This window comes from Dasypus novemcinctus, chromosome 13 (assembly GCF_030445035.2).
Source record: "Dasypus novemcinctus isolate mDasNov1 chromosome 13, mDasNov1.1.hap2, whole genome shotgun sequence".
Classification (NCBI taxonomy): domain Eukaryota; kingdom Metazoa; phylum Chordata; class Mammalia; order Cingulata; family Dasypodidae; genus Dasypus; species Dasypus novemcinctus.
Window position 1 is genome coordinate 8,451,320 of NC_080685.1, and position 25,698 is coordinate 8,477,017.

Below are 25,698 nucleotides of genomic sequence, written 5' to 3' on the forward strand. Positions count from 1 at the left end.
GGCACAGCAAGAAACTGAAGACAGAGCTCCCTCGTAAGCGGATGCCTGTGACCTTGGGAATTGAGGAATTTCATCTCTAAGGCTCCGGGGGTATTGCAGAAAGCTATTCCAGAGCCCCAGACTGCGGTGTAAATGCTGAAGACTGCTTGGAAATCATCTTTACGTCAACTCTATCCCATCCACCCACACAGGCACATATGCACGTTTCACAGATTGAGGAACGAAGGCACACAGATTGCCCAGATCAACCAACTAGTATAACTAGCAAAGTCAGAAGCAGCAACTAGGACTTCAGATTAGTCCAATGCACTTTTTGGTCTATGGGAACTGAAATGACTGTCTAACTCGCCTGGAATTGGAGCAAATGCAATTTCTATTAGTTCAACAAATTCTATGACAAGCTGTAAAAATGCCATCTTGTCTTGGTTTTAGCAAATACTTATTACTGATATTAGTTACCAAATGTACTGAGCATGGTCTACGTTTTTAAGCACAATTCTAAATCTTCCTTCCTTCAACCATGCATTCACCGGACAGACATCTTTTAAATACCCAGTAAATCTTCTAGGTAATGTATTAGGTCCAATAGGGACGCAAAGAGGAGACACAGAGCCCAATCTTAAAGAGCTCAAAAACCTAATAAATAAGCACATACACACCATACACATCGCCTTTGTTTTCCTGGGCTGCTCTGACAAATACCGCCAACCGCTCTGGCTTTACGGTAGGAATTATCGGCGCACTGTGTAAGGCTAGGAGCTTCCTTCCTCACAGGCTGGCCGGCGCGCCCGGTGTTCCTCGGCTTGCTCACCACTGGGCCACATGTTCTCCTTTCTCTTCCTGGCTCCTGCCGGGTCCGGGCCCCAGCCCCTCCCCTTGGTGTTCTGACCTCAGCACCTGGTTTCTTTCTCTTAATAAAACCCCTACTAATCTGGATTAAGAGCCAACCTCATTCAGTTAGGCCCCACCTTAACAAAAAAACCAGCCTGCTCCTGCATAATGGGCAAACAGGCTCATTATTGCTTAGATTCATTATTCTATGTAAAAGGAATCATTCAATTTAATAATTCAATGTTAAAGGATTAAAATTGCATGAATATCATGAATTCCATACATCTCATCCAACCCTAATAATCCCAGTAATAATCTGATATTTCTTAATAATCATCCAATGCCTGAAATATATCCTCATGTTTTCAATATTTCAGTAATTAATGTTCCATGATATTTCTCCATAAAATTAATTTTATCCTGTCTGGCCCATCTGCATAGGTGTTTTCTGGGGGAAAAAATCCTTGCACAATGTTATATTAAAGTAAAATTCTTACAAAAAAAAAATTGCACCTTCAGAGCCTATTTTCAATGGTTTCCCACCCATAGGAATGTGAAGATTAAAAGCAGGTCTAAATGGAGGGACCTATTCCACCCCACACGTAGCAGCATGCTTGCAAATGTTTAACAACCAGTTCGGGGGGGGGGGGGGGCTGATTTACATAGTTATTTGCTAATATCCAAAATGTCAATATTCTTTCTGTGGCCAATTTCAAGCTAGTAACCTGACATCCCTGCACGTGAAGCTAGGACTAGATGTGCAAGCCTGTGTAGCCTGGCTCCAGCACATCCAGCACACCACTGCTTCACACACACATTAACACACCCACGTCTTTATGAAAGAACCAACCGACCGTTTTACAGTTGTTACGTTAAAACGGTGGAATTCATGATGGCTTGTTTTCCATTTTCACACTTTTTAGCATCCAGTATTTTTTCACAAAGATCACCTTTTAGACGAGTAGCAATGGTGACATCCTTTCTCGAGACTACTCTTTCCAGCTACCTGAGGAAGGAGGGCCAGACACGTTTTGAAGGACGGCACGTTAGTTTAGGACCCCTGTCCTGGTGAGATGGAGGAAGGAAAAGCAGCACAGAGGGTCCCACTTCCTGGAGGCTTCCTAAGACTGAGCTCAGCTCAAAGTCGTCCTGAGCCACCCAACCTCGCGACCACGCACCTCTCCCACAACAAGCTTCAAGAGCACGCTCCTCCACACAAACTCCATCCCGAATGTTCAGGATGCCTGGGTGCTGGAGAGGGCGAGGGGAGGGAGAACAGGGCAAGGAGGATCTCCACAGCACGGGCACCCAGGCAAGCATATCAGTGCTTCTGCCAAAGGCCCTGGAGGGGATTCAGGGATAGATCGCCTGTGCATTTTTTGTGATCAGTTTTCAACAGCATCTTCTTAACATTAAGATGCATTTTGCTTTGGAAGCAAACATCTTTGGCTGGTAGCAGTTTGACTTTATTGATGAATTCCAGAACTGATACTATATTTGTAAAACTGGTCTGTTCCTCTGGGCCTGATACACTTGATAATAATTTCAAAGGTTTTACATTTACTTGATTAAATCAAAATTAGGGCTCTGATTCTGCCACATTTGTGGCGTGACTCAGGGTTGAATCCCTGTCCCATTGGTGGGCTGATAGGAACAGTCACTCAAGAAGACACAAAGAAGAAGATATGGAAGAGAGAGGGCTTGGACATTTCGGTCCTGCCATGTGACAGAAAGGGGAAGGTTCAAACAGCTAATGCCCCGGGAAGACAGACAAGTCCAACGCTTGCCCACAGCTGAGATGGGAAGAAGCTGGGCCCACAGGGCTTCAAAAGGAAGAAGGGGGAAGCGGATGTGGCTCAAGTGACAGCTACCATATAGGAGGACCTGGGTTCAATCCCTGGGGCCGCCTGGTGGAAAAGAAGAGAAAGCGTGCCTGCACGGAGAGCCAGTGCTGACATGGCAAGCCAGTGCCCGCATGAGTGAGTCATGGAGCAAGATGATGATGCAACAAAAGAGAGACAAAGGGAGAGTCAAGGTGAAGGCAGAAGAAACCAGGAACTGAGGTGGCACAATTGATAGGGAACCTCTCTCCCCATCAGGGGTCTCCAGGATCGAATCCCGGTGAATCCTAAAGGAGAGAAAAGAGACAACACAGACAGCAAAAACAGCAGGTGGCAGGGGGGCAGGGGAATAAATAAAATAAATACATCTTTAAAAAAAAAAAAAGGAAGAAGGAAGGAGAGACCAGGCGGAGATTGCCCACCATCTTGCTTCAACACATGACAACAGAAGTGGATGAGGAAGTAACCTTGAGCTGGACTCTTTAGGGCCTTGGAACTGTAAGCGTCTACCCCAAATAGAAACCCCTTATAATATAAAAGCCAACAGATTTCTGGAACTTTGCATTAGCACCCCTTTTGGCTGATACAGGCTTATCCCAGAAGTCCTCTTTTTTCTCTTTTTTCACTTATGACTCAATAAACCTTTAACCCTATAATCCAAAAAATCCTTGCTATTCATACTCTTTCTTTATTTGAAGACCTGGTGGCAGTCTTGTTGGGAGAAAACAAAATGCGTGACTGCTTGCATAATAGTTGAACAGTTACAAAGCACACACAGGCATTCTCATCTGTAATTGTCACAACAATCCTCGGAAGTGGATCTTCCTAGTATCTTCACCTGTGAAGAGAGAACAGCTCGCACATTTTTAAAGATTCACTCAAGTTCCCAAAGCTGCAGAGCAGGAGCCAACAGCCTGAGACACTGAGGCTCCAGGCTCCAGATCCCAAACAGCAGGGAAGGAGCCCAAGATGGTATGGAAAGCACAGCATTTGGAGTCGGGCAGAGCTGATTTCAATGTCAACCTTTCTAGGTTTCACTTTCCTTTTATAAAAACAGATTTTTTAAGTGAATACTACCATTACGTATCTGTGGTCACTACTCAGTGGCTGAGCACCGGTTTCCCACATACAAGGTGCCAGGTTCAATCCCCAGTATCGCCTTAAAAAAAATTTTTTTTAAATGAGCACACTCACAGTTGGAAATTAAGGGATTGTGATGGTAAAACACCAAAGTCGCACTGGTGCGAGCACCATTTTTTTAGCACGTTATATGCTATGCCACCAAGACATGGCAGTAAGCACAAAGCACACACACAGCTGGACGCAGCAAGCCGTGGAGGAAGAAAGCAGCATTCAGGCTGCCTGTTTAAACCGCGTTCTTCCTCTTGGCTCAATCTGTCTAATGCTCTGTCTTGAAAGTATCTTGTGCACAGTCCTCTCAGATATTTGCACCAAACAAGCAAGCAAACCCTAGAGATGGAGCCAAAACCACGTCACGCTAGGTCTGTCGCTGCTCTTCCACCTGCCAATTCTGGTGTGAGTGCCCTCTAACTTCCACCAGACTCAACACTTCTTTATGCACTCCTCTGTCAAGCCAGTTTCCCCTTTACCTTTTAAAGGTAAAGTCTTATATATACTGTACTATTTCTTTATTCACAGAGAAAACATATTTTTGTAACTGTGCTGGTATTTTTAATAAGATTGCGATTGTTTTGGTTAATGCTTGATTATAACATTAAATGTTTTGAGTGATCTATTCCAATTTCATTTCCCTCAAAATGCCAGTTATTTTTAGTGTGCGATTTCATAGAATGTGAGAGTTTTTTAATGGAATACATGTATTATGCCATAGTTGCAATTCTTACCTTTTGCATTGCTGTATGGAAATTTTTTATATACTGAAGCACTGCAAATTGATGGAATAAATGGTGTAAATAAATCGCTTTGCATTGCACCACATTGGCTCTTTCTGTTAAAATCTAATGCGGCACCTCATCTGCATGGTTAAGAATGTACAATTTCTACCAAAGATAGCACCGAGTGGGGCAATTCATACTGCTTTTCATAAATATTCTCAAAATGGTATGCAAATATATCAAATATACTGTTCAAATATAATCTATGAAACACTGGCCTATCTCTACAACTTTGAGCAGGTTTCATTTTATTACGTAAAATGATTCCATTTTAAAATCATCTAAATACCCAAGCAAGCAAAGGTATTACAAGGGCAATGCCACCAGCTGCAGAACCTGTCACACAAGTAGCCAATTTCTAGGGTAAGCAAATAAGCCTGTCTTCTTAACACCATCATCTATAATTGGCAGTAAAACATGTCATGAGAACTTTTATTTGCATTGGGATTTTTTGACCATGGACAAACGACCACCTTTCTAGGTCTCACTTTCCTTTTAGGAAAGCAGGTGTTCTTTTCAAAAAATGAACACCCTGTCAATTTTATGAGAATGTTCTAAAAATTAAATGAGATGATACACTGGTAATTACCTGTTGATCCTCCAACTTGGAATTGTAACACGCTCTGATAAAGAACATGTTATCATCATCACTAATTGTTTTATCCCCTGACACTTCTAGCAAATTACTTCGCACATAATGATTGATCAATAAATATTTGCTAAATTAAATTGAATGATATGCATAATTAATCTAGGTCAGCGATCCTCAATTACGCTATCTAAAAGAAACTAAATTTATTCCTACAGAGCAGATTGTTTTTAAAATAAAACAAGAAATCTACATTTCAAATAAAACTTGAGCCCTATTAATATCTTAAAGATATAAAGGGAAACGGACTTTGGCCCAGTGGTTAGGGCGTCTGTCTACCACATGGGAGGTCCACGGTTCAAGCCCCAGGCCTCCTTGACCCGTGTGGAGCTGGCCCATGCGCAGTGCTGATGCGCGCAAGGAGTGCCCTGCCACGCAGGAGTGTCCCCCGCGTAGGGAACCCCACGCACAAGGAGTGCACCCCGTAAGGAGAGCCGCCCAGCGCGAAGGAGGGAGCAGCCTGCCGAGGAATGGCGCCGCCCACACTTCCCGTGCCGCTGACTGACAACAGAAGCGGACAAAGAAACAAGACGCAGCAAAAAGACACAGAAAACAGACAACCGGGGGAGGAGGGGAATTAAATAAATAAAAATAAAAAAATAAAAAAAATAAAAAATAAAAAAAAAAGATATTAAAAACAAAAGCCATTGTATATAGTTGTTGAATTTATTAGAATCCAGTTTGGAGGCAAGTGACAGAAAACCCAAATGACCATGGCTTAAAAGAAGGCATGAGTTAATTTTTCTCTCACATAAAAGCCTGCACATGCATGTCGGGCTGGTCTGGTGACTCTAAAAGAGTCAGAGAATATTTCATTCTCTTTTGTTCTTCTGCCATCTTCCACTCTTAGCTTCCACCTCGTGGCCAAGATATCTGCATTCCAGTCAGCGGGAATGAAACGGCGCATCCTCTGCCTCTAAGTGCACTTCCCAGAACTTACACACGCCATTTCCGTTCACATCCCGTCACAGGGTGGGCCTAGCTGCCTGGGAAGCTGAAAACTGCCATCTGCACTCCAGGGGCCGTGTGCCTGGTGAGTCCAGCACAAGGGCCAAGGGCAAGGACTTTAGAAGAAAAGGAAGAGACAGCTCAAGGACAGGTCTACGCCAACCAGACAAAGGGACACTCAGCTTTGAGTCAAGCCAATCAGTATGCTGTGAGGAAATTCATTCGTTTATAATAAACTTCCAAAGCACTACCATTACACTAATTTTAAGACTGTAGGACGCAAGTCTATTTAATGGGGAGAACTGGAAACCACGTCAAGCAGAAAAAATGCTTTTGATGGAAACCATTCAAATCTCCCATTCCAAGTGATGTGAACTAAAACTCCTAATAGTAAGGCATCTTCACATCAGTGGAAAGAAATATAAAAAAAGCATAAATCACTTCAGAAGACCAATAAATTAAGCTGAAAGGAGAGATCCACCTGGCACTCTTCTTCTACACTAATCTCAGTGAACAGTAACTTTTAAGGTTCTGATTGAATGGATCTCTCTTCTTACCCTGAGAACAGAGTGACTTCTCCATATTCAATAATAGTCCAAAATTAAATGCATGGTGGGGGGAGTAGGGGGGCCAAACCAAAACCACAGAAACACAGCAAATGCTCAAATTTTCAGAGTCTAGGCTATTCTTAAAACATTTACAAGATTCTTGAAGGCCTGTGGGGCTGTCTGCTCCATCCCAACAACACGAAAAGCAGTTATTTTCACAGTTTCAAATAAAACAAAACTGAATCTATTTTTTAATGTGCTATCATTCTCATTTTTATGAATTAAGCTTCATCACTATTATTACCTAAAAGACAGTCAAGTATTGAGGTTTCCCTCTCAACAGAAACCTGGAAGACAAGGGTAGAAAGATAAGAATAAGCAAAATAAGTGAAAAAATGCTAAAGAAGACAGAAGTGCAGCGATCAGAAGCAAAAGGGGAGACACAGAAAGAACAAAAATAATGGTGATGTAAAAACTATAATATGGGACTGTATAAGATAGTGAAACCTCATGTAAACCACAAATATGGGTAATATTGTATATATAAGTCTGTTTTTAGAAAATATAAATACAAATATGCGATAGAGAAGGAAAAAGAATAATTAAGTAGGACAGGTGAGGCATAGAGAGATTGAGAGGTGATGAGCTTTGTTTTTATTATTATTATTGAAATAATGAAATTCCTCTAAGAATAAGGGAAGTGATGAATGCACAAAAATGCGATACACCAAATATCATTAATTGCATATTTTGGATGAATTTTTGATTTATTAATATGTATTAATTAAATTGATTTGTTAAAAAAAAAAATAATGGTGATGGAAGGAATGATGTAGAGATGGCAGAGGAGCAAAAAGGGGGAGGGGCGTGTCAGCCAGACGACAGCAGCCCTGTTCTCCCACCTAGTTCCTGGTGGGAACTGGGACACCCCAGGTGGGCAGCAGCACCCACTGGGGAAAAGGGGATTTGAATGGAACCGTTCTTCTGGGGACAGTTACTGTGTATCAGCCCTGTTTTTACATAATGCAGACTTAACAGATGAAGACACTGCAACTCATGGAGACACGCCACCACTCAGGTATGAAAGGGAAGAACCAGGCTTCAAGATCTTACCTGTCATCAGCTTTGATCCGACAGCATTACTGTATGGTAGGGTTGCCATCCCAAATTCACACGGAGGCTCAGAGACAGAAAGCGACGTGTCCAAGACTACCTTGGAACCAGTCTGAGTTCCAGGTGTGCACCTGACTAGACGTGTCGTGGACAAGGCACTTAACCTCACTGTTCTGGGGATTCAGGACACGTTATTACGGTAATTATCATCTCATTTGCCTTGACCTTCTTAAAACACACCTTATATACATCTTAAAGTCACCTCCTAAATGACATATTTTCTGAGATTTGCTTCAAAATAATCAACTGAGGGATAGGAACAGAAGGGAAGTATAATGAAACAAGATTTATTCGTGGTTAATAATTCCTGAAGCTCTATGGTAGGTAAAGGAAGGTTCTTTGTATTGCCTTCTCTATGCCCAAAAGCATTTGAAGTTCACCATAATAAAAAAAGTATTTTTGTACATTTATTAAATGAAACAACCTTAAACAAATTACCAAGAGTCAATGAAGAGCAGCAAATTCCAAAATATGTGAAAGAAAATTGATAAAGGGAAGTGATCCTTAGATGCCATCACTTCTATTTATAGAGAAATTGGGGTCATTTTTACTGGTTGTAAATAATTAATAGTTAATATTGCATTCTTCCTAGTAGGCTTCACACGCACTATTAATGTAATCCCCACAATAACCTATTATAACCACTATCCCCATTTTACAGATGAGGAAACTGAGACACAAAGAAGTAATCTGCTTCAAGGTCACAAGTTGTAAGTGAATTTTAACCCAGACCATCTGACTGCAAAGCTTAAAAACATACTCTAATTGCAGCCGCCTCTCTTTCCTCTTTCTCGCTAGCTCAAGAAGGCCTCACCGGTCCTGAGCTGCCTATTTGGGGATGCCTGATTAAGAGCCTGTGGAAAGAGGCATTTTGTTTTCTAAGTGATAAGATCAAGTGATAAGATCTATCTCGGTGATGCCCCGGGGAATTTCAACCTCACTTTGCCTCAATTTCGTTCATTTATTGAGCACTTACTAAAAGGCAGGGGTTGTTCACGCCTGGCCACTGAGGTAGGTACTTGGAACGGCAGAGAGAAAATACAGATCAATGTAATAGTTCTTCTAGTAACCGTTCGGCCAAGAATAAATGTGCGTCCCTACCACCCACTTCCTCCCCGCTCGTGGGGCTAGTTGCTCCATGCCAGGTGTTGGACAGGCGGCTTCCTCGCTGTAAAACAAGCTCAGGGAAGGCCAAGCCATGCCCACCTTGACCACCTCCACCCAAAGGCCCCCCACAAGGCCCTACACCGTGATAGGTACACAATGGATATGGACCGGCCAGACCTGAATTCTGAGCGCTTCTGGCCACTGTTTCTCTCCAGAGCAACACAGTGAAGAGGTAAGCGTGGGATCTCTGACAAGACATTCATTCATTCTCTCACTCAAGCATTTATGGAGCCAATCTTCAGGAGCCCTGACTCCGTGCCATTGTCCTAGGTGCTGGGAACAAAGCAGGGAGAAACAGGTGTGTCCACCCTCACCTGGAGCACGCCCGCTCTGCCGCTACCTGCTGAGAGTTCGTGGTCATCACTGGGTACACATGACTCCGTTTTCAGCTTTCTTATTGGAAAGACAGGATACTAAGAGCCAACGTGCGACAGTATTTGAAGAACAGGTAAAGCAATTGGCACATGGTTAGCACTCAACAAATGGCAAATCTTCTAATGGACAATAAATCAAAAGTCTAAAAACCAAACGCTGAGAGCAAAATTTAGAACAAGTGACAATGACATTGATTCCCAGAGGAAATGCACCTGGAAAAGTTCTGAGGCAGAAATATAAGTAATAACGTGTTCTCTCTATATGGCACTTAGCGTTCTTTAAAACACCTTGGCAAACGTCATTTTAAGCGTTAAGCAAAAATAGCCATAATTTTCGAAAAAAACTTTTCACTGAACCATTTGGCCATTATAATGGCCAAAAAAGGTCACACAGATTTGTATTGTTCTTGACATCTTCTAGCAATGACCAAACAGGAGAAAGCAAGTCAACTGGACTTCTGAATGACCTGCAGCTATGCGGAGACTCGGCCAGCTGGCAAAGACTTTTTCGGAAATCTTTTGGAAAGTTTATTCTTGCAAGGAATCTTGGTTCTTTCCACAATTCCCAAAAAGAACCCATAGGCATTATTTGGCAATTACTGGGTCAGGCACTTTCACTTATATCTCATTTAATCTTTCAGCAGTCATTTGAAATATTCTGTTAATTCCACAGAGAAAATGCAACTAAGAGAAGTTATGAAACGTGCCCAGGCTCACACAGCCGGTCAGGCACAGAGGCTGAATTCACATCCAGGTCTTCTGACACAGAGATTTCTGTTCCACTACCAAAACTACTTCTCCATGGGCTTATCACCTTCGTTTAGAATTTCTGAGACATAAGAAAGAGAACTGAGTGCTTAAAAAAAGAAAAAAGATTCCCCAATTTCCAACTCTCAGAAAAGATCCCAACCACTTCAAATTACTTTTTGTTTTCCTCCTTCTTGTGCAGATCAGAGTGTTCACGTTACTTCACTGAAATGCTGTAAGGTAGAGATTAACTGAAATACTTTCAACATAGGCAAATCATCCGAGATCCTGCAGGTGCCCTCCCTGGGGTGTGCAGGAAAAAACGTCTCTGCCCCTGACTTTGGGGGACTCCCATCCTCCTCCTCCGAGCAAGTTCTTTCAGGAGGACAAAAACAAACAAACTCAGTAGACAGTCTGCCATTTATCACGGTATCTACCATCTCCTTATCAAGTCCCAGGTTTTCTTTATAAAAGTTCGCTTCTGTTTGACTCTTTTAAAAGATCCTTTGCTGAGCCCTACTTTGTTGCAAACACTGTGTGCCAAACCGCAGGCTAAGGATGGCGTATTTTTATTTCTTCTCCTAAGTTTGAAGCTGTATTTCCAAAGGCCTCTATTCTGTATTACCATGCTATCCAGTTCAATAATCACAAGCCCATGGGGCTATTTTAATTAATAAAAATTAATAAAAGTTAAAATTCCACCCCTCAGTCACACGAGTCACATTTTAAGTATTCAAGTGTCCTATGTGGTTGGTCACAACCTTACTGGACGGCATGTGAACAGACTATTTCCATCATCACAGCAAGTTCTACTGGACCGTAACACTGTAAGGCATCAGCTCCTGGGTCTTCATCAGTCCAGAACTTTCAGGCAGGATCAAATCAAGAACAGAACTACTATTAATAGGGCAGAGTAAGTCCCCAGTCTTACCAAATGCTGGGGCTCTAAAAGCTAAAGCAGAGTTCAAAGGAAAAATGTGACTAGATATTCTGGGGTAACCCAGGGATATCCCTTAAGTGACCAGGAAGCTGATTACTTTATTGACACTGAACTATAAACACCAAAACCTACTGCATTTATTTTAAGGAGGGAGGGCCTTTAGGGAGGAAAAGAGAGCGAGAGATACTGCAGAAAGACAAATAAGAACTGAAGCCGAGCCATATGAATTTAGATAAATCATTACTTCTTTGACACTCAATTCTGTAATCTACAAAATGAAAAAGGAGATAGAGTCTGAGGTCTATTTCACCTCTGAAATTCCTGGATTCTAAGGATTTATTTAGTTTACATGATATCCAAGGAACAGTGTAGATTTTAAAGATATATAAGATAGGATTTCAAGAAGCTTATTAAAATCTAGAAGAAATTAGTTCTATAAGTCTAAATAATATAAGATAGGCCATTGGAAACATCATAAAAAATGGTATTACCAAAGTACCCTACAGAATTTGCCTCATTGTATTTCCAGGAAAACACATATGGAGGTGGTGCAAACTTCACCATTCTCTCTTATCAAAATATATATCAACGTAGGTGCCTGCCTGGCACAAAGAAGGTATTTATGCATTACCTTCTTAAGGATATTTTTATTTGCTAATAACTATATAGGATCTAAAATAAGTCATTTCCTGGACTTGCTTAGGAACTCTAACTTCAAAAAGCTGCCATATTTCTATATGTTTTTCTAGAAGGTAGAATAAAAGTTCTCTCTCTGGATAGGTCCCTGAGTCCAGACCAAGTGCCAATTTCAATGGAGCAGAAGTCACTTTCGTGACTGTCTAGCAGAGACCTTAGTCAACTGAAGAATAGTAAGAGAACTGTTTTAAAAGGCAATTTAAAATTTTATACCACCTTGGACAAATGGCAGAAAGAAGCAGGGCGTTTTTTTCCTACGGAATTGGGGCACTCACTCTACCATTTGCAATGATTTTATACTTACATGAACATTTTCTAAGATGGAAGCCTCTGTAATCCTGATATTCTAATGCTTCCTTATCACTGCTATGAAAGGGGAAACAAGGAATATGTATTTATGTTATTTGTTTTCTACAATCCTGTTTTCAAAGAGACTTAACATTTAAAAGTAAGTCACTCAAATGTCCGAATCCAAACTACTTCCAGATTCTCTGCAGTGACCACATTCCATTACCCACACCACCTAAAAATACCCTGCTTTCCATCACTAGGTAGAACCACAGAGGCTATCAGAAGGCAATAAAATCCCTAGATAGCCTCTCCTTTAGACATCTGCACTTTCCTCTGATCAATTAGGCTCAGGGAGATTGGAGGTGGGAAATGAAGGAAATAAAAATCAGACCATAAATCCTTATCTGAAACCCACAAATAGCACTGACAAGCAACAAATGGTGAGGAAAGAGCTCAATCACAGAAAGCTTTCCTGCTCTAAACTCAAGTTAATTATGATCCAAAATTCATCTTCAAAGTATTATTCATAAAATGGTTCTCTCTATTTCTGAGTGAAAACGTCACAGATGACGGTCCTATCATCTCTCAGGGGACATGCCAATATTCGAGTGGCGGAGGGAAAAACGGGTCCGCATTTGCTTTAAGCCAACCTTTGGAAACTCGTTTGACTCAAGTTCACATTTATGGTAGAGAAAATCATATGGCCCAGAGAGTAACTTTCAAATTCTAACTTAAAGGAGATACACCAGTAAGGAATTTTTCAGAAATGATAAAACATTTCTCTTGCTGTCTCCCATCCAAGCACCTAATTTCTAAATCTAAGCTCTTACAGGTATGTGCCTTTTGTGATTATTCACTTACAAACATTTCCTCCTTGTCTAATGGGCCTCTGTCTTGTTATCAGCTAAAAATATTCTTCACTTTGGCTGTAGAGATGAAGACAACAAACATTCAAAAATGTCGAAGTTGTTGTTTAAGCTGGGGTTGAACGTGGAGAATACTGACACCCTTGGGATTACCTGATTGGCCAACCCTGAAGGGACACATCCACTGAGCTAGTGTAGACAATGTCAGCTAACCTGCACGGGTCCGCCACTAAGAGACAGCTAAGGCACACAGTTCAGTTTCTGCAGAGGAGAAAGCCAAGACACTTGCCTCTCTTGCAGGCATTGGCGCTCAAAGACTAGACTGGCTTCCATTCAGAAATGGCTTTGAAGATAACATCTTGGTCAAGCCAATCAACAGAGGAGCTCTTCCTGGTGCACAATAGCTCCCACTGGCCTCCATGTAAGAGAGGCAGTGGTACCCTCTTGCTCTTCAAGAACAGAGCATCTTCATCCTTCAGTACAGGCCTTTGGCCTTTATCGCAAGATGATGCCATGTTGAAAAGTGCCTTCCCCAGTGCCCAAGCACCACTGGTGCCTGAACAAGACCAGTCTCTAGCCTTTTCTCTTTTACAACTACATGATCAGATTCTGAATGAAAAGTTTATCTTCACGCCTTTCGCTCTTTTGAAGAGAGAAAAATGAAAGGAAAGAAACTAAAAGGAAAGAGTGACTAGAAGGAAAATGAAGAGCTAGGGGAGGGGAGGGAGGGAAGGGAGGAGAACGGATGGAGCAGAGAACAGGGGAGGGGAGGGGGGAGAAGCTGGGCAAAGAGAACTCGATGGATTTGGTCTTTATAAACCTCTGTTCATTCCAGTAAGAAAACGAAGCAGGGAAACATTTTCATTTTCATTTCTAACAACTGGAGCATAAATGGTTGCTGCAATAATTTCAGAAATTATGGATCATTTGGAGCAGTCTTGCTAAGTGAGAAGCCGGCATTCCAGGTAATTTGAAATACTGGAACCGAGGTGCCCTAGAAATGTTGTTTTTCCAATGCAGGAATGTCATCTGCCGGACAAAAAGTGATGGATGCTGTCTAGTGAGCAGCAGGCTGGCCAGAAAACCAAATCTGGAGCGTGTCTGCCTGCACTTGGGGTTCAAACTCAATTGCCCTCCGTGGCCTGTGCCGCCCACGGGGATGTGGGCACTGCCCAAAGCAGACAGAAAAAAGGAGAAGTGTTTGAGCCACATCAACAACAACAACAACAACAAACCAATTCCTGTGTCGTCACGTTTATAAATGCTTCCAGAAGCTGGGCTGAAGCCAAACCAAGTTGGAGCCAGCCGGCCGGATCTCTTCCGGGGAAGCTGATTACCTCTGCACCCCTTCTAGTAAAGAGCTGTCCGAATGGAGCCCAGGAAGCTCCCGGAATAAAAGCGGACAAGCCACACGATTGTATGAGCCCTCACTACGGGGTCCTCAAATATGTAAAACGCCAGAGCCACTCTAATTCAATCGCCTGCTTATTGAAAGAGCAGCATTATAAACCCAAGAACTGGTAAGGCCAATCCTGTGTCCACATGGATTTTAAGAAGCTGCCTCTGACATAAAACTAAGCCCACAGAGACCCCTTGTATTCAGCCTCAAAGCACCTAAGAGACCCCAGGAGCCCCTCCTGATTGGGGAGGCAGCGCTCTACTCCTGGAGCCCCCATGGCCCTGGCACTCCCTCTGCCTGGAGGATGGTATTTTGTCTCATGGTAACATTCCTAAGTCCACTACGTCTGCTCCATGGAAAAAAGGCCCCTAGACTGTTCCCATTACTGCCTAAACTCCTGTGATGTCAGGAGGAGAATCACGCTGGACAGAGGCACCCAACACAAGAGACGCCCACCTCCCAGCTACTTTCCAGGCTGTTCCACTTGGGTAACCGCTGTGGGTTGAAGAGTGGCCCCCCAAAGGACACGTTCAAGCCCTGACCGCTGGTCCACGAGCCTGGCCCTCTGGGGAAAGAGGCTCTCTGATGACGTGAACCATTCCGATGCGGCCAAACTGGCTCAGGCTGGGCCCCAACCAGAAGGACTGGAGTCCCTGCGGACCTAAGAATGCCAGGGGATGGCGTGGGCACGGGTGCCAAGGCCTGCAGGCAGTGCCAAGAGCCCAGAGGGGCTGGGGAGGCATCTCGGCCGCAGGCAGCTGCCCTTGACCTCAGGTCCGGGCCCCTTGACTGGAGACAGCACGTTTGCACCTTACGTGGTGCTTCGTGTAGCAGCCCTCGGCCTCCTCTGCCTCGCAGGAATGCCCACGGGTGCCAGCCACAGCCTGTGACGACAGAATGGAATCGTGCATCCCTGTCTCGGGTGTGAGCAAATCCTCTGGATCCTGAGCATGAAATGGGGGGGGGGGGGGGGGACAGTGGGAGCTCCCAGAGGCCGCCCCTGCTTCCCAGGCTTTCAGGAACTGTGCTTCGGCAGGGACACGTTGAGCTGGAAACTAGCACGAGGCAAGAAAAGGGCAACGGGGCTCGCCTCCGCTGGGCCGTCACCGGGCACTGCACGTGGGGCTGCAGCCCTCTCTGAAACCTGTGGCTGACTTCACCAGTAATCAACATTCGCCACATCGTGCTTATTCTTTCCATTGAAAGAGCCTAATACATGCATTCGACTGACACCCCCTTCCAAATACTGGGATGTTCTTGCCATTAAAATGCTGCCTTTGCTGAGAAGATATCAAGCATAAAGCCTATGAAACAGACAAGAAGCCATGTGCGAGCCACGATACCGTAGCGGACATCCACACACAGACCTGGGCCATGTGATCTGCTGGAAGCAAATGATGACCAAGGACATTGTGTTTCTGCATATAAATTATCTGGCATTTAATTACACATGATTACATAAATGCAAAAATAAATTCCAAAGAATAAAAGGATGGAAAAGCAATCCATCGTCAAGAATTATGAGTAAAATTCACTGAACTGAGTCCATCTTTTCCAAAAAAATTATTTATCAGGAAAATCTTTTTCTAAATATAAATTATATGTGCCATTAACCCTCAAACAGTGCTAATAACAGGAGGGCAAAGTCAGTAGCACAAGCAGGTCCAAGTTTAACCAACAAAATTATAATGCTGGAAAGAGTCTCTCTCTGAAATCAGATCTGTAAATACACAAGTAGCACTAATAGCAACTTGATGTTATACAAGAATTTATGAAACACGAGTTGATATCATATTAACTTTATTTCTAATCAAGATAACTAAGTGTCCGGTCAATTCAGCCTTTAATCTTTTATAAGGAAACAGAGAGAAAATACACTTATTTGACCTAACAAAAACAGTTTACCACCATAATTTTACATCCAAAAGTCCAACTTCCTACACTGCATACATACGCTCACAAGACAAAATTTTAAATTCTCACATCTAGCATATTTCAATACACAGTCATACCAAGCAATAAGAAAATGTTATAAATATTTAAAAACCACACTGCCCCCAAATTATTCTTCTCAACACCAATTCTATATAGGATAGACAAAGACCCAGTTATTTCACATAGAAGTACAATAGTAATAATCTGGACGGAAATGGATTCTCTTCCTGATTAATCCAGTTGGAATGCTTTCAGACTAAAAGAGACAACTGGTCCCCAATTCCTCTTTTCCCTTCACGTTCTGTTGTCCCAGAACCATGTAACTGCATTCATAGGTGAAAAGCAGAGTGCCATCTACAAGGCTACACAAAAGCCCCAGCCCACGCACCTTCTCATTAAACAGTAACAATTATTCCCTCGCGCACATATTTATCACCCATCTCTAAGGCTCCTGGGCCATTCGGAGGAATGTTTTGACTTCGTTTGGGTCACGGTGGCACACACTTCTCAGCTCTCCGTCATCTGTTTCTCTAGCTAAAGAAACTCAAGCAAACTCATCCTGGGTTCTTCAGGGGGCTCCTGCTAAGCAAGGCTTTACCAGTCTCCTTGGTTTCAAGGTACAATTTCCTTTTTACCACCCGCTGGTGTCAACTAAAGGCTTGCCCAAAAAGCACTCCAGATGATATGTGAAAGAAAAATAACCCCAGGAGAAATGACTGGAGTGGAAGTTAAATAAAGAATATTGTTTCCTTAATTTGAATAAGATTGTTGATTCCAACTGGGGTGAAGCCACCCAAGCAACCACTCTGAAGTTCAGGCAATATTCAAACGCATCTTTATCACAGAAGCTCACGGTCTAGAAGTCTGTTGCTGAGAGCGCTGCTACAAAATGCATAAAACTGTCAGACCCTCGAGAATGGGAAGCTTTACTTAATGGGCATATGGCACTACAACAGAAATACCCAGAAGCAAATCATAAAAACAACACCAGAAAAAAATAATTTCAGCTCAGACAAAAAAAACTAGAATTGTTTACTTAGGAGTAAAAGCATTGAATCACCCAGATATTCACACAGACGCTGACTCTTGCCACAGAGCTACAAAGTGGCTCTTTTCATTTCTCAAACGTAAGACACTTAGATAATGATTATAACCTAAAGTTTAGAAGTAAGACTTTAAAACTTTCTAAAAATTATCATGGATGCTATGAAATCATGGGTGGAACAAGTGAAATATACGAAGGCCCAAACTTGGCGCTTTGGTGGATGACAGATAAATCTATATAAAATCAGCAGGGAACTCAGGACAAAGTACAATTAGCCTCATTTATTTCCCTGTGTTTCTACACACATTTGTCACTTGAAGATGGCAGATTATCTTCAAATATAGGGTGCGGTCACTGGTGATTTGGGGCATTCACAAAGTTGACGTAGACTCCGATCTGGGGAAAAGGCGAGACAGGCAGAAGCGTCCTTACCTTTCTGTATACCAGCATGTTGGGGGACTCATCTGCCACCCCATTGCTGGTGTGCCCGTAATTATTCCCCTGGGCCATGTCACCCCAAAACCGGTCCACTCTCAGATGCAGAGATTATCCGCCTGCCCTGCAAGGAGTTGGAGAGGCTTTGGTGAGACCCCGCAGCTAGAGCCGGCGCCAACCCCTTGATTTGTCCCCCTCTGCACACCCCACGTGGGGAGCTCAGGTGCTGGGGCTGGAGGAAGAGGAACTGAACACACCTGAGAAAGAACACAGCTCCCACCCTCCGGGCCCGCAGGAGACTGTGGGAAATCACAGTCCCCGAGTGAGAAACAGCCGTTCGGCTAAGGTTTCCAGCCCCTTCACCGGCTACACGTTTTAAGTTGCTCACCTGAAAAACCCACCGTCGCCGTTGCCGGACTGCAGAGAGAACTCTGCCCCAAGACTTAGCTCCCCACCTGCCGAGGTTCCCCCACAGGGCGGCAGGAGCCTCTCTCCCGCCGTCCGCCCAGTCAGCCCCCGCGGGAAGCGGGGCCCCCCGGGCTGCTGGCACCTGCGGGCGCCGCGGGCCCCGCTCCCCTCGCCCTCCCCGCTTCGGAAGTCGGGGCGCCCCGCAGCCCAGGAGAAGGCAGCAGGGCACGTCCCGGCGGGAGCGCGGGCGGCCACCTGGCCACCTGGGCGGCCCCGAGCCCCGCGGCCCCCCGCGCCGCCCGCCCGCCCGCGCGCGGGGCCACCTGGCCGGGCCCGGCTCGGCGCTCCCCAGGCGCCAGGCGCGCCCGCGCCCCGCGGCCCCGCAGCGGGCGGCAGCCGAGCCCCGCGGGCGCGCCTCCCGGGCGGCCCCCGCCGCCGCCCCCCTCGGCCCGCGGCGCCCCGGCGTACCTCGGCGGCCAAGGTCGCGGCCCCGCGGCGCCTCCTCTCCGGGGCGGGCTGCGTGCGGGTGTCAGCTGGCGGCGAGCGGGGGAGCGCGGCAGGGAAGCGTCATCACCCTCGGCGGAGGCGGCCCCGCTCGGCCCCCGCGCCCGCCGCGCCCCGCGCCCGCGGCCCCGCTCGCCTCCGGGCGGCCTGGGCGGCCCGCGCCCCGCTGCGCTGCTCCTCCGGGCGCGGGAGCCGCCGAGCGCGCCGCCGAGACGCCCGTGCGCGCGCCTGCGAGGCGGGGAGGGCGGTCACGTGGGGCAGGGGCGGCCGCGGGGTGGCGGCGGCCAGGGGCTCCCCCGGCGCCCCCGGAGCGGCCGCGGGCAGCGGAGCTGGCCGCCGGGGAGGCCCGGCCGGAGGCAGGGACCGACAGACGGCCGGAGCGCGGGCAGCCGCGGGGTGCCGGGAGCGCCCCGGCGCGCGGGAGAAGCGGCCGCCTTCCTAGTGTCCAGCTCCGCTGCGGGGGCGAGAGGCCCCCGGACACCCCGGGGTGCGCGGTCGGGGCTCCCCGAGTGCCGGCCTCCTGCCAGCCGGAGGGGGTGTCACCGGCCACCTGTGCCACCGGACGGGCCGCCCAGGCGCTTGGGTTCTGCCGGGGACAGAAGGTGCTCGGGGACTCCCGGTCCCTCTCGGGCTCTGGCAGTTTCCAGACGGGGCCTGGGGTGCCGCGTCCACGCCGGTATTTCTCACGGTGCTGCGACTCACCCTTCGGAAGGGATTAGAACGACGGGAAGAAGAACACGCTCGCTTTTGTGCCGGGTTAGGAGTAAAGAAACGGGGCTCCACCCCTGGGTGGCGGGGTCGGCAAGCTGGGAAAGACCTCGTGGCGGTGACCGTCCTCTGCCGGGCCAGGTGTGGGGAAGGGAAGGCAGGTGGGAGGGGGAGAGTCACGCCAGCCCTTCCGAACCTCGCGGTTCCAAGTCCAGTAGACTCTGTCCCACCGTTAGGTCTGCCCTCAAACCAAACACGGGTGCCCGTGCCACCAGCGCCTTCCCCAGCCCTCCCCGGGCCCCAGCAGGTTTCACGGGAGGGACAAATAATCATCTGACACCTGCCCCATGTTCTAAGCGTTAGGGGGCAAAGATTAGAAGTTTCATCTCCCACTCATCCCAGATTCCCAGAACCTTCTGGTTGTGTCCTCTGGGACTCATGATCTTCAGCACAATTTCCTTCATTTCCAGCTTTTTTGAATGTTTGCCCAACACTCTTGCTCTAACTGAAACCTACCTCTTCCTCTCCAGCAGCCCCTCTCTCACACCTTTGCTCAGTCCATCCCTGGGAAGTCGACTGACTTGGGTTAAGACCTTCGAGAAGCATAACTGGGCAAGCTCACCAGCTGGACCAGTTTCCTCTTGAGGGCGAGCCGCCTGCAGGAAGCAGGCTTTCTCTTCTGCATCTCCAGGTAAAGGTTCTATTGCTGTAGGGTTCCTTGTCAAAGCTCAGCAGTGCCTGGCTGGTGGCTCATTCCTATTACAGGAGTTGGCTATAACATGCATGATAGCACTAACTGAAAAAAAAAACACCAAAAAACTTGGGTGACACACTTCCCTATTGTGAGCACCCAATTTTCCTGCTCCCGGTTACACCAGAGGCTTCCTCTTCCATTCTGCCTATTATCCGCACTGCTGCACTGAAACCCTTCAATGACTTCTCATATATACTCGGCGTAAATGTCAAAATCTTTGCCATGGCTTACACGGCCCTAAATGATTCTCCCTTCATTCTCCGACCTCTTATCTTCCCACTTCCCCATTGCTCCCTCTTTGTGTCCTGATCACACCAAGACTTCTTTGGCCCAGGGTGCTTTCCATGCCTATCACGAGGGACCCTCCTGACATCCACCTTCACGTCCTTCCAGTCTCTAGTTAGGTGTCACTTCCTCGGAGCACGCTACAGAAAGCAGCAAATGTCTAGTCATCTGTGGTCCTCTTTACCCTGCTTTATTTTTCTCCACGCATTTACCGGTGTTTCTCCCATCCTGGCATATCAATATAGGGTTGGCCTCTTCCCCTTTCCCTTCATGATAATAGAGATGGTGTCTGTTTCGTCCTCTGCTACATTCAGGCATAGTATAGTTCCTAAACCCCAGTAGATGCACAGTCAACCTACCTTAACTAACTAGTGGATGAATCTAGTAACAATCGTAAGCTATTTGAATTCTGCCATACATTGTTTACATTATTAGCTCATGTTATCCTTCATAATGACCCTGGAGAGGTAGTTATAATTGTTATCTCTTTTACATCGATACATCAGCAGGGAAAGAGAAGATCAGAAGGCTTGGATGAAGTGCCAAATACAACAGATAAGCAGCTGTGGTAGTTAGTACTGCTCAACCTAATTAAGCTACACCTTCATTTCCCAGGATCCCCCTCCCCGTATGCATCTGTGTAGACTTGGCCAAAAGGTTTGTGCAAGACTTAGAAAACAGTGAAACAGCCTCTAGATGCTGGAACAGCCAAGGAAATAGATTCTCCCCCTAGAGCCTTGTATTTGTAGCCAAAGTCGTGCTGATGCAAAATACCAGAAATCTGTTTGCTTTTATAAAGGGTATTATAAAGGGTAGAAGCTTACAGTTATCAGGCCATAATCTGTTTGCTTTTATAAAGGGTATTATTTGGGGTAGAAGCTTACAGTTATCAGGCCATAAAGCATAAGTTACTTCCCTCACCCAAGTCTATGGCCACACGTTGGGGCAGGATGGCTGCCGACATTTGCAAGGGTTCAGGCTCCTTGGGCTCCTCTCTTCCCAGGGCTTGTTTGTCTCCGGGCTCAGCTGCTGTGCTCACTCCACAAGGCCAGCGGTAGACTATCAGGCAAATGGCTGTCTCTTTCCCTGGAGCCCCTGCCGTGTCTATGGAGCCATCTCTATTCCTCTGTCTTCTTCTGTGTGTTCACTTCCTGGGCTCCAGCTCAAAACTCCAGCATCAAAAACTCTAGTTCTGTCCTTTGCCATGTCTTTTATCTGTGAGTCCCCACCCACCAAGGAGCAGGGACTCCACACCCTACTGATATGGCCCAATGAAAGCCCTAATCATAATTTAGTCACACCCAAGTACAGACCAGTTTACAAACATAATCCAATATCTATTTTTGAAATTCATAACTTTATCAAACTGCTACAAGCCTCCAGAAGGAATCAGATCTGCTGATATCTTGATATTAGCCCCTTAAGGCTCATTTTGGACTTCTGGTCTCAGGAACTCTAGACGGAGTGCCTTGACATGGTTCCCAGTGCCTCACTTGGTACCTGCATAGAGAACGAATGAAGAAATAAATGAATAGACAGTCCCTGCTCTCAGCATGTTCCCAAAAGAGCTGAAATATATACGTATAGTGATACTTTTCAAAGAACCATAAAAAAATTACATAGTCTTTTTTAAAAACTCATAGTGATTCTACTGCCCTGATTTATTGCCTGACTGGCAGAGCTCAAGTCCAGGTCTTCTAGGTTATTTTCATTTTTCCATATTACATCCTAGTTAGGGAGATGGAGACTTTGAAACGAATAACCACATGCAAGTACAGAACTGGGCAGTCGAAAGTAGATGAGGTGACGGAAGGCTAGAATCAGAAGAGGAGTTGGCATTTGAACTGGACTTAAATCAGTCCTTGAAGGACTGATGGGATATCTACATGTGGAGATGTTGGGGAAAGGGTTTCCATCTAAGGCACAAAGGCACGCAATTCTGATACCCATCGGGAAGAAGGTGATAGGACTACCATTCATTGAATTCCTGCTCTCTCCAAACACATGAAAATATTCTCTCCATTTTTGACAAAATTGACTGTGTAAGGTGTGTGAAGAAACCAGTGTTCAAGTTAGGAAACTTGGCCATGGTCATATACCTACTATCAGAACCTGGATTCAAACATACCTCTTCGTGACTAAAGTTTAATGAAAAAAAATTAGGCAGTTCTCCAGAGATATGCAGGAGCCTCAGATTGTCATCCCACTGTCTGTATCATCCTGCATCCCACCACTCAGTCCTCCTTAGACACCCCCAACTCCCACTTTTTTCTCACAGCAGTTGTGATCCAAGATTGTTAATGACCAGTGACCATAGCCATGCAAATACAAGGGAGGAAACTGCAAGGCATGGCCTATTTCACCCTTTTTCCACTGTTACTGTTAAGCCTCATTAGGCAAATCAGCTTGTATTACCGTATATTGAAAAAAATTATGTCTATCACCTTAATGTTTCCACAAGTTGATTTTTCATATGCAAACTGAGGTGGTAAGACCAAATCATCTCTCAAAACCCTTCTGGATCTTAGAACACATTTTTCTAATGGGCGTTCTTTTGTGTGTTCCTCTCACCTGAATTGGGATCCTTTATACTGTAAACAAGCAAAAAAATATGGACACTATGGTTCTTTTTTCTGTTTCTTTCTTTCCAAAACCTTGTAAATCTGTGATTCCCATCATCATCCAAAATTGCCTTGTGAACCCTATATTTTGTAATATTTTGTCAAACAAATTAGATTGTAATATGTCATTTCTCATGCTACATATAACTTCTGAGTAGCAGTTAAAAGCCCTGTTACTTCACCAAAGTAATGTGATGCCAGCCCCCCCGCCAAAAAAAATTAAGATTAAAAAAAAAAAAAATAGTTTCAGCATGCTTATCCTGGAAAAAAAAAAACTAGAATTTCATTTATATTTTTAAAATATTGAAAATAGTGTTCACTTTTTCCAATCATCAGGTATGAGAAACCTCAGATTGTGAAGGACACTTGTTCCTTATTCATTTATTGTGTATGAAAATTCTTTTGTTTATATAGAACACATAAAGAAATATAATAGGTGCGTTTTTCCCTCACGGAGTTTCCAGTCTAGTTCAGGAATAAAAAATTCCTCCCTTTTCCCCAGAACTCACATGGAATCCAATCCAGTTGGCTTTGTCTGCAAAATACATGCAGAACCTGGTCAGTTCCCGCCGCCGCCTCTGCTCTCCTGATCTAGGTGGCCGTGGACTCCCTCCTGGGGCAGGCAAAGGCCTCCTCTGGGTTTCTCTGCTTCCCTCGCTTCCTTATCCACCTGCGCTCGACACAGTGGCCAGGGACGGCGGCACCCCTCTACTTAACCTTCCCCCATGTCCGACGAGACCCTCCGTGACCCACACCCTGGTAGCCCTAATAACCCCCGGTTGGGCTACTCTCCTCTTACTCTGTCCGGGCACACTGAGCCCCGACATTATCTAACACTCCAGGCGTGCTGCCACCGCAGGGCCCTGGCGCTGGCTGCACCCTCTTCCTTGGGTGCTCCTTCCTCGGATCCTGCTTCTTCCCTTTCTTTAATGCTTCGCTCACAGGTCACCCCCTCGGTGAGGCCTCCCCTTCTACTCCATCTTAAATTACGTACCCTCCTTACCCTGCTTTGTCTTCGTTTCAGAGCATGTATCACCTTCCAACTCTCTATACTATGTTTGTTCTCTGTCTTCCCCCTAGAAGAATTTCATTTCCATGCGGCCAGGGACTTTTTCCCTCTCCTCACTGCTCTATTCCCAGTGTCCAGAGCGGGACCTGACATGTAATAGGTACCCAGGAATTGCCTGCTGATTTACTGAATGAGTGAATCACTGAGTGTGGTTCTGCTTTAAAGAATCTAGAGAACATCTGGGACTGAGCTGAGTCAGCCTTGAGTTCCACCAGGGGTGGAAATGATCGGGTCTTCCAAGCAGTTTCCTTTGTCATGAAGGAGAAGAATAATCCAAATGATTCCTTTTGCCACCACACACCCACTTCACAGAGGAGTGCTTTGAGAATTAATTGAATGGGAACATTAAGAAAGCATTTTGAATTTCTAGGAGAAAGCACTTTATTAATTTGAGGCTTTCATTGTGTGAAAGAATTGTAAGCGACACAGGGGCAGGAACAAAGATGAGAATAACGCTAAAAGGATTGTGCTGTTCACAATACCACGTTGACATTTTACAAGATAATTGATTTGAGTTTCATATAAGCAAGATGAATAAAGCAACGCCATTTAGGAAACCTTACCCCAAGTGACAGGTATTTAAGAAATACCTTCTTCTTTGTAGTCAACTCTCAATTATTTACACACAGTATTCTCACTAATGAATTATTCTGCACATTTACCATGCTTTGCCATTGTCTGACCATTTTTCCTGCTAATAAGAACTTCCATTCCAATATCAGAGAGTTAGTGAAGAGAAAAAGAAGGAAGATAAAACTTTACCCTTATCAGGAGTTGATTTCTTTCTCCCTCCTATTACAAGTTGAAATGTTTAGATTCTGATCTAGATTACTGCAAAAAAAATTTTTTTAATTATGTTATTCACTTTTCAGTCTATTGAAAATTAATGGAGCATGTATAATGAGTAAGATGCTATATAAGGTTTGGAAAGGGATACAAAAATATTGAGTCTTTGTTCCTGGTCCTTGGGCATGATGGATGAACACTAGAGAAGAAGTCATAATATCTGAGTTTTCGTCTCCAGACTCCACTGCTTAAAATCTATGCAACATTGGGCAGGTGACTGAACCATTTTGAGCTTCAGTTTCCTTAAATGTAAAACAAAATTCATGCTATCTGTTATCTTTGCTGTGCTGGGAAAAGTCTTTTCATTCCAAGGCAAATGAAGTATTGGGAAAGTCTTGTGGCAGTCATTTTGGCCATATCAGGAGAAGCCATGGCCTAGATCTCGGTCACCATTTCTGCTGGGCAGACACTGAGGACAGTTGTAGCTATGGGAAATGAAAACCATGTACCCAGCAGGCAATATGTGGTATACAGAGGGTGATGATAGGCCAGGTGACAGAGTCAGAATGACATATGTAGTAGTGTCCTTGCAGAAAAGCGAAGTATGGCAAGAGGAGGCCATACCTGGGGAGCTCAGCAGCAGAAGGGTTGGTATCAGGCAGCAGAGAGCTCCAGCAGCTGACCTGGGCTCAAGGGCGCCAGGCCGCCAGAGCTGGGAGAACATGGAGCAGCCCATCCCCTATTTGGTTTCCTGATGCTTAG

At 45.3% G+C, this 25,698-nt stretch overlaps 1 protein-coding gene across 7 annotated transcripts in view; it reads right to left on the reverse strand.

The window, feature by feature from the left end:
• RGS7 (regulator of G protein signaling 7) overlaps positions 1–19,508 on the reverse strand; it is a 530,807-nt gene extending 511,299 nt beyond the window's left edge. For 3 of the 7 annotated variants that reach the window (XM_071207358.1, XM_058309478.2, XM_071207356.1), the window contains exons 1-2: positions 18,678–18,806; positions 17,799–17,925 (exon numbers count right to left, since the gene is read on the reverse strand). In XM_071207358.1, the coding sequence (XP_071063459.1) occupies positions 17,799–17,876 (78 nt within the window). In that variant the 5' untranslated portion in view covers positions 17,877–17,925; positions 18,678–18,806. Of the gene's footprint in view, positions 1–17,798; positions 17,926–18,677; positions 18,820–19,415 lie in introns of those variants that run through there. The other 4 variants (XM_071207357.1, XM_058309479.2, XM_058309480.2 and 1 more) reach the window with 4 other exon arrangements.
• Between the last annotated feature and the right edge of the window lie 6,190 nt (positions 19,509–25,698).